A 16,848-nucleotide genomic window follows, 5' to 3' on the forward strand; every position below is an offset into this window, starting at 1 on the left:
TAAAACAAAACCGTTCAGACTTGGTCCAGTATTCTGTGGCCCTTCTTATAATATTGTTCCATAGAAAAAAACAAACAAACAAAAAAACAAACTTTCTCAACTGAAAAGAAAACACATCTCCCTTATAAAGAAATGAACTATACCCCCAATATCTGTGACTAAGCTCAAACTGCATGTCTAAAGGTAACACAAGAATGGGCCCACGCTGTCTTGGCACAGTAAAGTACATTATGATAACAGAAAACAGTGCTCACCACAGCAGGGTCCAGTTAAATGGTGAAGAGACTAAAGATATAGGAAATAAGAGTGAGGTACCCATGAGCTCAGTGATTAGGGAAGAATACAAAAAAACCCCAAATACACACAAAAGGAAAAAAAAAGACTATTAAAGATCCAGGATGATTCCAGTCCAAAGCATAAAAAAAAAAAAAAAAAAAAAAAAAAATCAAATAATGGACATTTGAGACTTTATCCTGCTCCCTTTCTCTGTCTTTCTTTTTTTCCCCCTCCCTCCCTCCCTGCTCCTTTCCAGTTTTAAATTCAGGGACAGAATAACTTCACATCAGTACAAAACCGTGCAATAAACCCAAGGGACGGGGAATATGGAAGAGATGACGTCTAGTAACACACGCATTAACTGCACACTCAAGTGGAATAACGCAACTCTGAGGTGGTGAGATGAAAAAAAAATTAAGACATTGGTGCTTCGGTACACATTCCCGTTTTCGATGGAAAGAGAGATTAACCATTAAAAAAAAAAAAAAGAGAGAGAGAGAGAGCGAGAGAGAGTTAGTGGCAACACTGAGTGGGGAAACAAGCCTCACAAGCTGAGGGTGTGAGCACTGATATGCAAGTACTAAAGCTAAGCACTGTCATCACCAAAGACTGACATATTCTCGTTCAACCTTTACGTAAGTCAAACCAGCGCAGGCAAAGATCGAGGGAGGAGCAGTGGAAGAATTTGAGAGGTTGGACAGAAGAACGGGAAGAGGGAGAGAAGGTATGCAGGCATGTGATATAGGCAGCTCAGAAGCTGTTGAGGTCCTGCAGGGTTTGGTCCAAAGTGGCGTGGATCTTGAGATTCTCCTCCTTGGCAAGAGCCAGTCTCTCTGTAAGATAACATAAAAAAAAAAAAACACAGAGCTGTAAGACCAAACATCTCTTTCATACGTTCGCGTGACTCCGTGCCTTACAGTAAGACACTGGATTTTCAGCACCTGCTATGCTAGAAGTCCAGTCTGAGAGTTTAAAACCGGACTAATATGGTCACAAGTAATGCTTAAATGAATGGGAGGACACCAAAAGAACTGAACCCTCCTACTTACCCCAGATCAGGCACGGCATGTGTCTTTTTTTCCCGACTTTGAAGCAGAAATGCAAAAATGCTAAAAATGTACAAGCACAGTGGCCAGAGACCACAAAACCAGAGACCACAAAAGTTGAAGCCAGTTTTGATTCGCGTGCGTCCAGCCCGCAGCACGGTCTAATGCTCTGTACTGAAACATCCTTCCTAATTCAACCTTCATAAAAAGGCTAAACACAGGAATGTGTGCTGCTGCATTTTACCAATGTTGATGAATGAAGATCTGACAGATAAATGTCTCGTGGTAACAACGTTAAAACAGTAGAATATTCCACACGTACGAGGTAGTACGATAGTACGTTACATCATCTGAGTTATATAATGAGCCTCTAGGCAGCATCCTACTGCTATGTGACACGTATATTTGACACGTCAATCAGGTGTCTGCAACAACACCTTTCTCATGCGAGACATTCCATTGATCTCCACACGACGACGGCGTACGATTAAGTTCTTTGTCACTTTGCCCAGAACAACAGAAGTCGACATGGGCTGTGCCACTTAATGACACTCCCCAGACTGCTATGTTACACATGCTGAGCCATCTTAAAACCTACACAACGGGCAGCTTTCCCCATCCTGTCTACCGGTCTTAAGTTTATTTTGATGACTTTAAAAAAAAAAATTTAATTATCGACTTGCATCATCATAACGACGCACGAGTTCGCCGGGAAACACAAAGCAGTTACTTGGCATCGTTTCAAAAAGTCCAGTGTCAGAGAAGTTTTGCTTTTTTTTGTTTGTTTGTTTTGTTTTTTTATGCACTGGCGCCATTCGTCTAACGAAAGAATGTCGCAATGCAAGCGCTACTTTCCAAATCGGTCCTGATAACAGCGAGATTTCATCTCCATGGCAACTCTGAGCTCTTCATATGGAATAAGCAGGACCAGTGACTTAACACCACTATCGTGACTGTTACCTTAATCGCTCTTAAACATGAACTCACTTAAATTAGATTTTAAGAGTGTGAGTCACACCCCTCTGTTTTTGTTAAAAAAAAAAAAAAAAAGTGTAACTGGTAGCAGTACAAAGGCTGGAGGTGTCCCGTGATGGAAAAGGCTTCATTAAATTCTTTTTGATACACACTGAATACGGGTGAACATGTGGAGTTCTGTAATTCAGTTAATTGTGTATTCTTTTTAAACGTGAAAATTAATTAACTCAGCTGCGTAATTTGTATCTTTACAAAACCAACAAATAATTGAAGGTGGGGTAAAACCGTCAGCACAGAGTGATTGCTGTCAACGTTTGTTGCTTTTATACGAGTATTTGCAAACAGTGTGGCGTTCTTCAATCTTGGTTCATGTTCAGAGACGGACATGTGGCAAGTCCTTGTTTGTTTAAGAGATGAAGGGAGCTAACCTCAGGCTTTTACTAACCATGTATTCTCCTTCTGTAGGTGTTAGCTGGCAGACAGCCAGCGCAGGGTATGCAGAACAAACAGTACGACTGTGAGAATGAGTGTGTGCACGCTCTAGGGCTCCACTGAGAAACCATCAGACTGTAAGCGTGCATGGCACTTTCTCTCCCATTTTCCTCTGAACAAACCAGAACACACATGCTTCCAAAAAAACAAGCATCCAAATGCAAGCAACTGCCAATAAAACGCCATATATGGGCTCAAGTGTCGTTCAACAAGGCAAGGCAAGTGTCTTTCAACAAGTCTGTAAATCTCCCAGGTGAGCATACTCTCGCTGGTCCTGTGGCAAGAACAGGTGCTGGTGACACGGGTGCAAGATGACACGGGCGCCAGATGACGGTGTAGGAAGAGAGCAGCCCACGTTCAGTGGTGAAGGTGACAAGTGAGTCATAGTAAAAATGTAAGGCGGGAAGCCAGAAAGCCCAGATAGTCAAAAGAGTGTCGCAGCCAAAGCCTTTTCTCTCTTGCCTTCATTAGACGACACAGAGGGACAGTCACGGAGACGTGACGCACAGCGAGGACATAGAGCGCTTCAAAAGCACAGAGAGAGAGAGAGAGAGAGAGAGAGAGAGAGAGAGAGAGAGAGAGGAACGCTAGAGAGAAAAAGAGGTGGAGAGACATGGGAAAATAATGAGATGGTGACCCAGAATCAGAGCAAAGCAACTATGTCTCCGCCAGAAGAGGACAGAGAAGGGTGGGGGAAGCAGAGAGAGAGAGAGAGAGAGGCAGAAAAATGGAGAACAAAAATACAGAAGAGAATATGATGAAACATGCATATGAAGCAGAGGAGATGAGGGGGTGGATATCGACTTATCCTTCCCTACACGCTCTGCTCAGGAATATGAGCTCCGAACAGAGAAGAGGCTGAGAGTAGGCGAGTAGAAAAAGAGAGACTGTAACCACCGTCTATATTACATTCACGTTTATTCATTTAGCAGACGCTATAATCCAAAAAGACTTCCAAAAACAGGCAGGATACAAACCAACATTCTGGCAGACAACATTTTATTCCTCTACTCCATAACCATACTGACTTCGCATCCACAGTTCCAAGCATTTAAGTGCCAGTTCATATGAAATACAGAGCGGACTCTGTTAGGTTTAACTGGGATGCAATCTTTCAGTTCCATAGCAACAGCAACTCTAGTTTGCAATACCAGGGAGATACACACAGCCACAGCACAGCAGCACACCTCAAATCCCATGCAAGGTCCTCTTCAAACTTCATGCAACAGGTTACTTTTATCTAATTCAACTGCGTGAGGCAAAACACCAAACAGGAAAGAGCGGACGGCAGGAAGAAATGTGCGATGTCTGATACGCGCTATACATTGAGTGGCAAGTCTGCTGATGACTAAATCTCTCGAACAATAGCAACTCAAGCCTATGCCGTATGTCAAACTATAGAAGCGTGTCCAGAACGCGTGCAAACGCTGACCAGTGTGACAACAGCTTTTTTTCCCCCCCTACAAGAGCAGTGTTGTGGTGTTTGCAGGCGGTCGTCATGGCGACAAGCTGCAGCGGTTACTTTGAAGAAGTGAACGTCGTAGATAAATAGCAAACTCAAGGCCACAGAACACACGCTTCCCTTTCGCGTTTGCCATCCCAGATCTACTGCGGTACCGGCGTGAAAGGCAAAGCGTTAAAAAGAGCCGGGAGAGGGCGGGTTTCTTGACTAAAAATGTTATGACCCAAATTAACCGCTTACTGCTGAACAAACAGGCTGGTCGAGAAGCCAAAACAGTGGCTAAAGATCAGTTCATTTCACTCCACTGCACACACACAACACTCAAAGGTCATGCCTATGCTGTATTTACACAGAGGTCACGTCACGGAGAGCACGGTGCAGTTCTTCGCCTTGCACTTCGATGGCCTTGCACTTCAACTTCTGCATAAACAACTGATCTGCACATAGGGGATAAAGAGAAAGGTGAGGATGGGAGAAGTGTGAGAGAGAGAGAGGGGGGGGTTGGGTGGGCTCAGAATGGGCCTACCTTCCAAGTCGTCGATGGTCTTCTCAAGCTTAGCCACCGATCTCTCAGCAAACTCGGCGCGAGTCTCGGCCTGCGAGGTGAAAACAAAGCTGTGATGTTGTCATAGCAACCAAGCGTCCAAACATTCATGTTATGCAAAGTTGTGCCAAAAGCTGAGAGCCAGTGCTTAAGACAGCTTCTTCCTTTTATACTATTTCTGAAATGGAGAGAGTGTTTTATAAAATGCACAAACGCAACTTGCAGATATGACCGAGTCTGAGAACAGAGTGCAGGCAAACAGTCAAAACCTCTAATGACATTATCTTTAATGATCTTCCTCTGCAGAATGTTGACGCACCTCTTTCAGCTTGTCAGTCAGGATCTTGATCTCCTCCTCATATTTGTCCTCTTTATGAGAGTACTGTAAATGAGAGAAATTATATGGTAAACAGTCTGATTACCACGTTTTCAGGAACCATTCCAACATAAACCACAGGGAGGATCAGCTACAACAGACCTGCAAACATGTGGAAAAACAAACCTACAGTAATGCAGAGAAGGCCCTCAGGCCCAACCTCGTACGTATTACTGCATTTCTCTCTTCACTCTAGGACTGCAAGTATGATTCACCCGGTGGTCTCGTCTGCGTGTTTCCCCTTGATTTAAACAATTTTAACATAAGCAACTAATCCTTGACTGTGATATATTTAAACTGAGTTGATCAATGTCTGGAAGACACTTAATCTTTGCACCCTGAACTACACTCTCGTCGCTCTGTGGTGACATTGTGCCTTGAGTTTGAGAGTCTAAGGACCAAATAGCTCAGGAGGAATGAGACTATAAATAAACTTGGACTCTCTCTCAGGACTCAAGAGGATCTTGGAGGTACCTCCTGTACGCATCCAAGTCAAATCTGTAATAGCATTAGAGGAGGCCTGGTTTGGCTTTGAATGCTGGAGATACTTCAAATCTACGAATCTTTCCTATGTTTGGAGCTGTACGCGGCTATGCAAAACACACGGCTAATGCGCGGTCGGAACGCCGTCCGCGAAGCTGGTCAAACGGAGAGAATGACATCACTGATTGGAACTGAAAGGTTTTCTTTCTGTGCTGCAGCTGAACGCTCTGTGGAGCGGTGTCTTAGGCAATGGCGTCATGTAGGGACATGGGCCAGGGCTCGTACGCAGCTGCACTGTCAGGGTGTGGCGGGCTGCTATACTGAGCACTGAGAGGAAGGATAAGGCCACCCTTGAGTGACTACCATGGCCCAAAAAACCCAACGCAACGTGTGAACCCCAGCCTCTGGGAAGGGGGAGGAGGGCAGAGGAGGAGGAGGGGGAGGAGGAGGAGGACGGGTACGGCGAGCGGGTCAGATGAGAGCTCCTCTGCTATTTACGTCACCCTAATTGGGTCGCTGACGATTTCAGGGCGCATGTTTTGCTGGTTTCCTAAAACGGCTTTCGCTTCAAAACGGTAATCGTCGTGCAATCCAACCCAATTTGTAGAGTTGCGGATTGATACATGGTCGAGTACTTGCACAAAGTTTTGTGCACGGAGGTTTGGTTTCAGACAAACCCTGTCTAAATAGACCACGGTGGTCCCCTGAAGAACGTACCAGGATCACGGAAGAAAGGGTTTACGGTCAAAAGTCTGAAGGCAGAGAACGGCCTAAAAACGGCCTTAATCAGTTGGCACACACACACACACAAAAAAATGACTAAAACATAAAGAACTCGCACTTCAGAACTGTGAACAAACCCCTATTCATAGCAGAGGCACAAATCATTTCCTGTTCACTTTACTATTTCTGTGGCTAGAGCTGAACATCTCATTCAACGGCTCATTTCAATATGAGCTCACTGCAATATTTTGTTTTGAAGACCAAAAAGGGGAAAAAGGAACAAAAGTTTCATCTCCCCTACCAACCAGTGAAACAAACTTTAAATGGTATCAATATTTCAACATCCTGGTAACACAAACAGCTTTGAAAAAAAAAACACACTCAAGAGGTTCTGAAACCAGATAATCATAAAATCCCCTACAAAAGCATGCAATTTACATGGTTGTCAACATACTGATAATATTTCACACTACATTCAAGGAAGTTCAAACACAGACCACAGTCAGCACTGGAGAGACACAGATAAATCATTTCATGCTAAAATAAATGCAAGACCTTCCTGTTACTGACTACACAATTCTGTGAAAGTCATAGACCATCTATATTACAGTTACAGTGACTACATTTAAGCAGCACCTTGTTGTAACACTTATTCTGGCGCCAGTTTGGCTAGACACATGGTAGGTATGGTAATGGTGCCGCTGACTGTGACTGTGTGAGTAGGCGTGGCCTATGATCTGTAACTCTCCAGAGCTGATCAGGGTCAGGAGCTGGACTCAGTAGCATGCAATATTTGTCTCCCCCAGCCCACCAGCCCCCCAGCCCCCCCCCCAAAAACCTCCCTCCTACCTTATCAGCCTGAGCCTCCAGGGACTTAAAGTTATTGGTGATATTTTTCAGCTCCTCCTCCAGTTCGGCACATTTGCTGCAGTTTGTTCAATTTTGTTGTTTTTTTTTGTTTGTTTGTTTTTGTTTTTGGCGTTTCGCATTTTGGGCCCCAGACGAAGGTGGAGCAGAGTGATTAGGGGGTGAAGGGTGGGGGAAGGGGAGAGGGGTGATCACACAAAAGGGATGGAGTGATGGATCGGAGCAGGGAGAGGAGCAAATGTGTCAAAGAACGGGGTCATGGGAGTGAGTGTGACACACAGAGGGGTGGAAAGAGAGACAGAGAGAAACAAGATTGAATGGAGGGAGTATGATGGGGAAAAGGGGGGAGGGGGAACAGAGAGACAAAAAAAAAAAAAAAAAAACACACACAAATGGGAGAAAATTTACCACGAGAAAAAACAGGAGAGAAAAGACATGAAGGCATACGTCCTATGTGAAGTGTGTGTGTGTGTGTGTGTGTGTGTGTGTTGGGGGAGGGGGGTGGAATGGTATAATTGTGGCATCATTCTCTGTGCGAGACTGACTGAAACCAAAGGAAGTCAGCTCAAGAGGAAGTGTAAGAAAGGTGACAAGTCAAGGGCTTTGCCCATTTAAAGATTCACTATCACAACAAGGAAATGAATGGGAACGGTTATGACATCCTTGCTCACTGAGGGAACAGCGGCCATGAGTGTCAGGGATGCAGGTTGAACTCATGCAGAGCTGAGAGCGGGGGACCGTGAGGGGGAGATGAGACGGAGGGATAGAGTAAGTGGTGATGAGAACCAGGCAGCAGGGAGACTACGGGGAGGTTCAGCCCTAAAAGGAAGCGTGAGGCCCTTGGTGTATAAACAGAATTTCAGAGTGACCCTCCTACTATTTGTCTTTAGTTCCAGAGATACTGAGTCACAAGCTTTCAACCCCAGACTTTTAAGGAAACTCCACAGCCTTGTTGCAAAAAAAAAGAAAGAAAAAAAAAACAGGAAGGACAAAAAGCTAATTTGAAAGAAACATTCCACATTCCACAAACTGCATGTAGTCAGGTTTGGTAGCTGCAGTTTTTCCTTTTTTTTGGGAGGGGGGGGGCGTAACAAAAGAACGATGTCAGTACCTTCTCTTCAGCGGCCTGGAGAGTCTTCAAGGACTGGTCGAAACCCCTCAGCTGTTCCTCCAAAACCCGAGCCTTGCTGTTAGTGATGGGCGGATGGGTGGGGAGGTCACATGACATGGTAGCGCATGCAGGTAGGGGATGGAGGGGAGGGGCCAGAGTCAGAACATGCACACATCACGCAGACAGATGAAAGGAAGAAAGGAATGACAGGTTACATTAATTTATAATACTGCCTTCCCATTTTTATGATGTCTTCTTAATATCATTTACTTCACTGAAACATGACAGTCATATCACATATGTTTCAACACAACACCAGGATAAGACAGCGATACTTTGGCCGTTAAACACATATGATCTGTCAGAACTAAGCATGATATCGTGACCGATAAAACTAAAATCGGACACAATCCTTCACAGGCCGCTTCTATAGCGGTACTACGGGGTGGAAAAAGTGTCTCAAAAGCGGGATTTTTGAAACAGACAGCAAAAGTGACATGCAACCAAGCAGAGCAGGAAACTGTCATTCTAAAAGCACTTCATAATTAAACAGCTTTTCGTCAGAGCAGTCCATTGAGAGTTTGGATGCAATGTTAATTGGAGACAGAGAGTGAAAGTACGTGCTCGTGTGTGTGTTCTTTGAGAAACAAAGAACTGGTCAGAGTTGAGGGGTCTGTGAATGTGTGTTTGTCTATAACGTATGTGTGTGGCACTCACGCCTCAGCCTGTTCTGCCCTCTCCTCTGTGCGCTCCAGCTCTCCCTCGATGACCACAAGCTTACGAGCCACCTGTGCATGCAGACAGAGAGAGAGAGATGTCATCTTTACTCTGGCCAAACATAAGCTGTATTTGGTCTGATGTAGGCTGGGAACAGAGGGAGGAAGCTAGCTGACCTCTTCGTACTTGCGGTCAGCCACCTCAGCAATGTGCTTGGCCTCTTTCAGCTGGACCTCCTGCAGCTCCATCTTCTCCTCATCCTTCAGGGCTCTGTTCTCAATCACCTTCATACCCCTGAGGAGCACACACACACACACACACACCACTGAATGAAGCACCTGAACACAGCCCGCTGTTCCATAACATCCATTCTTCACTACAACAGGGGCACCTTTAACAACATATCAGTAATTGCACCTTTAACAACATATCAGTAATTCAACACAGATAAAACTCAAAAACACGTTTAACTAAACCTGTCAAGTGGAGTTCTTTCATTAAAAGCGGATTCATTTGTGATTTGAGAGGATAACCATAAACCACCAAGTAACACATTTCTGCCTTGTGTTGCGGAATTCTGGACTACTGTCCAGAATTACATTACAACTGTGGATTCTGGACTACTGTCTCCAATTACATTAATCTTTATGAGGTTTAAACTAACGTGATCGGGAAGTACGGTTGCACGTCCATACTATCGCCGCGCGGTATTAGGCGAAGATCTCCTCGCTAATAGGAATGTTAACGCAATGAATTTACAGCCTTCCCCATGTTGTGTTATCTGTGAAATCCAATCCCTATGGCATCACAGGCCTCTAATGGAGATCAGATTTGTTGGGGGGAGGGGTGGAGATCTCTGCTGGAAGAGCACCAGATCAGGTCAGGAAAGCAGCAGTCCCCGAAGGACACTTCATTAAGCCGCACAAATAACCACTATAGCCTTTTGTCAGAAAAAAAAAAAGGAACGCGAATGATGAATCGGGTGTACGGCAATCGAATTAGCAGGCAGAACGGTCTGGGTGTGGCTGAAACTCTACGTGCCAAGAGAGTCCCTTAAGTTCATAGAGGTTTGAGATGACTCTGTGAGGGGGAAACGGCTCGGCCAGCCAGGCCACACCCACCTCTCGCTCTCGTCGGCGGCCTTCTCGGCCTCCTCCAGCTTCTGCAGGGCTGTGGCCAGCCGCTCCTGGGCTCTGTCCAACTCCTCTTCAACCAGCTGGATACGCCTGTTCAGAGAGGCCACCTCAGACTCAGCCTGTGTAGGAAAGAGAGGGGGGAGGGAAAGAGAGAGAGAGAGAGAGAGAGAGAGATGAGCACAAACTATTCACACTACAAAAGGGGGAAAGAGAGAGAGAGGGGGAGAGGGAGTTTACTGGAACAAACACCAGTCATAACTCATCTGTGTCAGCAAGCGGTGTAAAGCCCACAGTCTAGAGGATCCCTCATTTGACTGATCTGCACTTGGATCAGTAGGACTTGCCTGTGCTTTCTCAACCCCTGATCAGCCCTAACTGGGAGACACATCAGATCCTAAAAGTATTTGCCTTGCATGAGTACATACATTTTCTTAAACATGCGCACAGAGAGTGTGATGCATTCTTTGAGAATAATGTTTAAACCTGTTAGATCTCACTTCATGTCTTAATGGGGAGAACAGGCCATGTAACAGAGGGAAAGAAAAAGGAAGGTAGCGAGGAATGCGAGAGGAGCCAAAAGGAGGTTCGGGCCACGCGCAATGAAAGCCAGATGGATCAGAAGTACTTTGGAGAACTACAGCAAAAAAAAAAAAAAAGAGCAGATGGGAGGCAGTGGAATGGCCATAAGTAGGTCAAAATACGCAACACAGAATCAAGCACAATGAACACAGTGCAAAATATGCCTGAGAAACAAAGAGAGATGGAGCGGAATGCCAGGACTGCATGACAAAACTCTTCAGTTCATCAAAACTAAACGGCGCTGCCATGGCGATAGCATGTGTGAGTGTTCAACAGCTTTATACGAGGGATGGGACCGATCACCGACACACTTTCAAAATGCCTCATATGTGGAGTGGTATCGCTGCACAGACATTGAAAACTCCAACCCGTTTAAGTACCAACCCTGAAAAAATCATCTCTATACACTTCAAATTACCCAACTGCCATATTTGTTGAGCGCTGTTAGTCATTTCAAAATTTCCTGTGTAGTTTTCAGAATATTTCACAATCTGGTCTCGGATAACGGCTCACAAGAGTACAGCTGTCATGCCCTTCACAAACCATGCACTTTTAATTAATTAGTCTCCTTTAAGTCTGGATTTCTTCTGTATAAGCAATATGAATCAACTGGTTGGAATGAATGACAAACCTAGGCGTGAAAAAATCCCCACTGGTAGATTTATTTGAAGGTTTATTTGAGACCTGCAAACTTCATGCAATGTCAGGCTACATAATATAATTGGACTCAGTTATTGTCAAGAACTAAGCTACAAACAATGGGATAATAAGTGAAAAAGGAACACTCAAGCTGCTGGGACAGTGAATCAAACCAGATTTTAAAGCAACTGTTCCAGAACATGCAACTGTGCCAGAATGTACTCCACAAGTAAACGCCACAGAGCGATGTTTAGATATAAAGTGGCAACCGCTGTTCACAAATCTTAAATGAATTTGAAAAAGCCAACCGTGCACCAGACAGAACACTCCGGCATTCCTACTGATGAGGAATGAGCCAGAGTTGCATTTCTAACTTTGCGGCGTTCCAGTTACCCTAGGACTAAATATAGTAAGCCTTTCACAAACATATAAGGATGAAATAAGAGAGCATAAAAGCATAAAAGCAAGCCTAAAAAAGGAGCAGGAAATCAGAAATGAGTCTATATCTAAGGAGATGTACTGACGATGCACACCGAGTTTCGTAGGAATACGGATTAAAAAACAAATGTAAACCAGAAGCGACAAAAAGCATGGAAGAGAGGAGCAGGAGTGAACTTGCTGGAGAAAAAGAAATAACATCCATGTACTTTTTTTTTTCGGCGTATCCTGGATATCAGTACAAATTGTGATGGCGCTACTATTGAAAATGCAACAGTACAATGGTTAAGCCTAAAGAATGGGGGAGGAAAGAAGGTAGACAGGAGGTGTAGGCACGAAAAATGTATTCCTGTTCTAATGCTCTGCACAAAATTTTTCCCTACAGCACTATATGTACTGTTTGGGCTAGTGTGACGCTGGATTTAGTTGTGGGAACTGTGGTTGCTGCAGCTGGGAATATTAAAGATGCTGGTACCTCTGAATATTCCATGAACACAACTCTGAAGACTTTTTCGTTACAGAATTGCTTCTTTCAGAAAACATTTAGAATACCAAAAGAACTTTAACAAACAACTTGATCTGATACTTGCTGAAGCTACCAGTCAAGTTTCATGGCTGTGGAAGAGAGAGAATGACTGACTTTTTGATTTCAAATAACAGCAAGTTGGCTCTCTAAAGCCAGTTTACAGAAATGTTCACTTAACAGTGATACACAGCTAGACACAAGACTGAGTCAGGAAATGACCGTGCAGCTGATGGGCATTCTTACACTATGTAAAAGATAAAACCTAATATTAGACACTGCGGGGGGGAAAGTCTAGATTCTGAACCGTTGTTACAATAAGCTCATCCTGCTTGTACATTTTTTTAAAAAAGAATGAGACAAAGTTTGAGTGGTTAAGTCATTTCCTGTGAGTGTGGGCCACAAAAGGCCACAATCACTTGGCAAACACACATCCTGTGGCAGCAACGCATGACTCCGCAGGAGTTTTGACGTTCTGTCACTCCCCTCCTTTACAATGCCTGATGCCTAGCCTGGTACTAAAGATAGATGACAAGTCTGTGGATAACTCTGACCATTCCGTCTATCATGCATACCCATGATGCCAGCCACCCTTTACATCCACCACTGAGGATTCAAATTGAAACTAATTGCACAGGAATCCTGTACCACTCAGCGCCCAAGTTTGCATCTCAGATATCGCGATGTTCTCTGTGAGCGCTCTAATAGGCCTCTCCCTTCTTCTGTGCAGTCATTTTCACTGAATTCTGACCCCTCCCTTGAGCGGTATTTTACGGACTGTTTAAGCCGGATAACCTTAATCGACAGCTTGACAAAATTCTTAGACCAAATGTCTCCTGGTGGATTTCTCAAAACAAACCGACAAACATGCGTGAAATCATTTTACTGAAGGTTTGTCTAAAAGGACAATAGTTCTTAAAATCCACGAGAGGATAGTTTGTTCTATTGACCTGAATCAACAGAGAGAGTTCAATAGGAAACGAGACAGATCTTTTTTCAGCTTACGTTAATTACACATTCGTCACGAATGGAAACACAAAATTACTTAAATCTGTTAACTCATTAACACATCCAGAAGCAGCCCGTTCCTTTACTCAAAGTTAACTCTGACCAACTGTTCATTAACGTCCGTAACGCAGTGGGAGTGCCCAAATAACCTCTCGCAAGGTATTTAGAAAATTAGAAACCACATTCCAAATTGTGGAAACAAGAAATACCATCAGTCTGAACCTAAAGCCATTTGGTTCGATTTCGGAGCAATGCCCTATGTTAAAGAAGCAGATATAAACATTCGCTGAGAAACGTTAAGCACGCATTTGAATGCTCTATATAGTTCATTGTACCTTACCTAGCACGGGAGCAACTACGGAACTACATCTGATTGTTCCAGAAATGCCTTTACCTGTTCCCTTGATCGTTTCTCTTCGTCGACCTGTTTCTGCAGTCTCACTGCTCTCTCTTCGGCATCGTCCGCCTGTTGCTGTAGAACTTGAATCTTGCGCTTCACCGCCTCAACGCTGTTCGAACCGGCCATTTTATCTTCAAATCACTGTTTCACCACAGACGTTGTGATTAGAGTTAGAGTGAATTGCACAAAACGCCCTCTAAGTCAAAATTCGTTACTGTCCAAGCAGCTGCCTTTTTTCAGAAACGACTCACCAGTGAGCCCAAGCTGGAAATCAGAGCAATGCCTTGACTTCACAAGCTGTCTTAGTGAAGTAATTGTCGATTACAGAGCGAAAATCAAAATGTTGGCCAATGCCTTACTGAAAAAATGTGCAACTTTATGCTATAACGTAACTTTTGCAAGCCAGTGTTTTCGAGACAATCGAGTAGACTACGATGTTTGTTAGTAGCAGCTAGCAAAATCAAACTTTTAGCCCAATGGTGGGTCAACGACTGATGAGTGTTATATGCTAACGTTAACGTAAGAAGTTTGGTCCAGTTCAGTTGCTCAGAGTACAAGTGCGTGCTCCTTGTTTAAACGACAGGGGCGTCCGCTGTAGCTTTCCAAGAGAGGCAAAAAAAAAGCTGAACGGTGAGAATATCTGAGGGTAGCACAAAGGCGGTTTGCAGTGTGTCTCTCCTTCTCCCCTTTCGCCACTCACAAGCGTAGCCAGTGATCCCTTCTCTTCCTCATTGAACACACTTCCGCTGTGCTCCACCCTGCAGAAAGGGAAGTGACGAAAATCTCCCACTCGCCCAATTATTTGAAACGCTTTCAAATTATCGGACGTTGTAAATTAGACCAACTCTGATCTAAATGCAAAGTAACCTGCCTTGCACTTAGTAGATGAGACCGTACACTGAACGGATTTTACAAATCTCTGTTATCAGCTGTGTTATCTGTTAAAAATAGATAGATAGTAATAAATGTATTCTAGTTTAATCGAAATGTTTAATATCTCAACATGTTTTGCTGCTCTCAGACAGACTAATTTCAGGTGGTCTGGAAAATAATCCTGTCGTATGCGGCACCTGACCGTTTCAAAGCAAGAGAAATGAGTGGTCACAGCAGAAGTCATCTCAGCTAACTCCTGGGCCCTGTTTTACAAATATTTATGAAAAACTGTAATATTCTACTCTACCTCAGAACAGAGACTGTGATTTACACGGAGGGTACTATTCGGAAACCTCTATGCATTAATTTCTGTGCTGCAGTCGTGCTCATAATCATATAAACAGTTAAGAACACAGTTCACTGACAAATATGTGCAGCAATTCAGTTCATCGTATTCGTGCAAACTTTGCGAGCACTGACTGATATATGCACGTGTACACGAAATTCAGCGTGAATTCGACAAGGCATGAATACGCATCATTTCCTGTTAGTGCGCTGTTTCGTGCAATTTGTCATGTCAGTGACTTCCCGATTGACTTTCATTTACTGTTCGGACGGTATGCACGCGGTTACCTGGGAATTACCTGGATCTCATCAAAAATGTTATCTGGAAAGTGGCATACAAACATAACTTTACGCCCCATATTAAACCGATTTGGGATGATAGATACATCTTACCCCGTGAAAAATCAGTGTTTTTCACTGAATGGCAGTTATGGATGTAATGGATGATGACAGTAATATTTTTTATGTCATTGCTGCCATGTTTGGAATGTACATGTCATTTTTCAATTAAAAAAGGAGAGGGAGACTCTATGCCATACTCATTCAATTTGGTGCAAATTGGACTTGTAGACAAAGTAAGAAAAGTGCAGTATTTGAGGAATTCAGAATGATGTAGAGCAAATATAACAGAAGCAGTGATTCTACAAATTAGTTGTGCTGTCTAAAAAAAACACACTTGCATGAAATATATTTTCCTAAACTATTAATCAAGATATGACCAAATACTGTGATCTGCGATGAAAACTGACCAACCTTAGAAAAAGCAGTGGTTCCAATTTCAAAAGGACATAAAGTTTCATGCTGGAGGTTGCTGTAGCATCTCTATCATCCCTGAAAATAGTTTATGACTGAGAGATGACGAGGGGTTTGAACTTGACTGACCAGTGGTATCACCAATCTGTTTTATGAGCACTGCCAAGCTGATTGTGTATAACCATGACTATATTACTCACCTAGTGTCATTTGCAATTGCATTACTATTCCTGAATGAAATAGACTATCAATATAAAATGTCAGTTTTGATAATGGGTCTGGTTTAATTGCAAAAACAAGCTAAATGAACAGCTTTAATCCTCTTCATGTGGGTCAGAGGAAGCAGTGAATTATGAAAGCTGAATTCTTGTTGGAATCAAGGATTCCTTCAATAGATGAGGTATTTCTGCAGGCTAACACAAAGCCTAAGGTCTTTGGGGTTTTGGTGCAGGATGGTAAGAATTGTAGTTTTACTTTGTCTAGCACTTCTGTGAACAATGGAGAATGTTTTACGTCTCATAATCTACTCATCTACTCGTAGAATAACATATGCTGTTCAGTATGTTTGGTCTCTACCCAAACATCACGTCAGATATCAGCATGCAAGCATGAATTGTGTATTATGTATTAATTTCTGTCCATTACGTATAATTAGTTTAAAAAATGTTTCCTGTTCAGCTCCACCCAGTTTACTGTAGATATGGATAAGTGGCCTTGTTCAAAGAACAAGTTTCTACCTGCTGCCTTGCCCCCTCCTTACCCTCAGATTTCATCATCCTGGTAAATTCCCACTGGTATTTTCAGCATGGACAGCCCCTGAATGCCATTGTGCGTGCTATATTAACCCAAAAAATGATCCGAACAAACTGTTCAATCACTGTCTTTCAGTACCTCAGATAACCTGACCCCTTTCTGTGAACTCTGAGAAACAATAATTACTACACCTGTAATTAGTCATTTTTTTACCATTAATGACTGATTGACAAACCTGTAACTTAGCAAGGATCATGTAAGTGGAAACTTATCTATCAGATAAGGACACGCAACCTACATTCTCTGATAAAAGATAAATATGCCACTTT

General features: G+C 43.4%; 1 protein-coding gene across 4 annotated transcripts; it reads right to left on the minus strand.

Annotated features, from left to right (window-relative positions):
• Positions 1–931: 931 nt before the first annotated feature.
• Positions 932–14,515, minus strand: LOC115819100 (tropomyosin alpha-3 chain). Of its 4 annotated transcripts, XM_030782642.1 has the most exons (9): positions 14,047–14,515; positions 13,790–13,936; positions 10,194–10,327; positions 9,249–9,366; positions 9,073–9,143; positions 8,356–8,431; positions 5,115–5,177; positions 4,778–4,847; positions 932–1,109 (listed from the first exon to the last, which is right to left on the minus strand). In XM_030782642.1, the coding sequence occupies exons 2-9, from the start codon at positions 13,919–13,921 to the stop codon at positions 1,027–1,029; spliced, it is 747 nt and encodes a 248-aa protein (XP_030638502.1). In that variant the 5' UTR covers positions 13,922–13,936; positions 14,047–14,515; the 3' UTR covers positions 932–1,026. The 4 variants fall into 4 exon arrangements, with proteins under 4 accessions (XP_030638502.1, XP_030638503.1, XP_030638504.1 ...); XM_030782643.1 differs by lacking the exon at positions 8,356–8,431 and adding an exon at positions 7,227–7,302 and having other exon boundaries at positions 13,790–14,515; XM_030782644.1 differs by lacking the exons at positions 932–1,109; positions 8,356–8,431 and adding exons at positions 4,427–4,688; positions 7,227–7,302 and having other exon boundaries at positions 13,790–14,515.
• Positions 14,516–16,848: the final 2,333 nt, after the last annotated feature.

Source organism: Chanos chanos, chromosome 8, assembly GCF_902362185.1.
Source record: "Chanos chanos chromosome 8, fChaCha1.1, whole genome shotgun sequence".
In the NCBI taxonomy this organism is placed as follows: domain Eukaryota; kingdom Metazoa; phylum Chordata; class Actinopteri; order Gonorynchiformes; family Chanidae; genus Chanos; species Chanos chanos.

Coding starts and splice junctions, on each gene's coding strand:
- LOC115819100 (XM_030782644.1), bottom strand. CDS start 13,921: ATGGCCGGTTCGAACAGCGTTGAGGCGGTGAAGCGCAAGATTCAAGTT. Junction 10,328..13,789: donor AGAAACGATCAAGGGAACAG/GTAAAGGCATTT, acceptor TTTCCTACACAG/GCTGAGTCTGAGGTGGCCTC. Junction 5,178..7,226: donor TGGAGGCTCAGGCTGATAAG/GTAGGAGGGAGG, acceptor TCTCATTTACAG/TACTCTCATAAAGAGGACAA.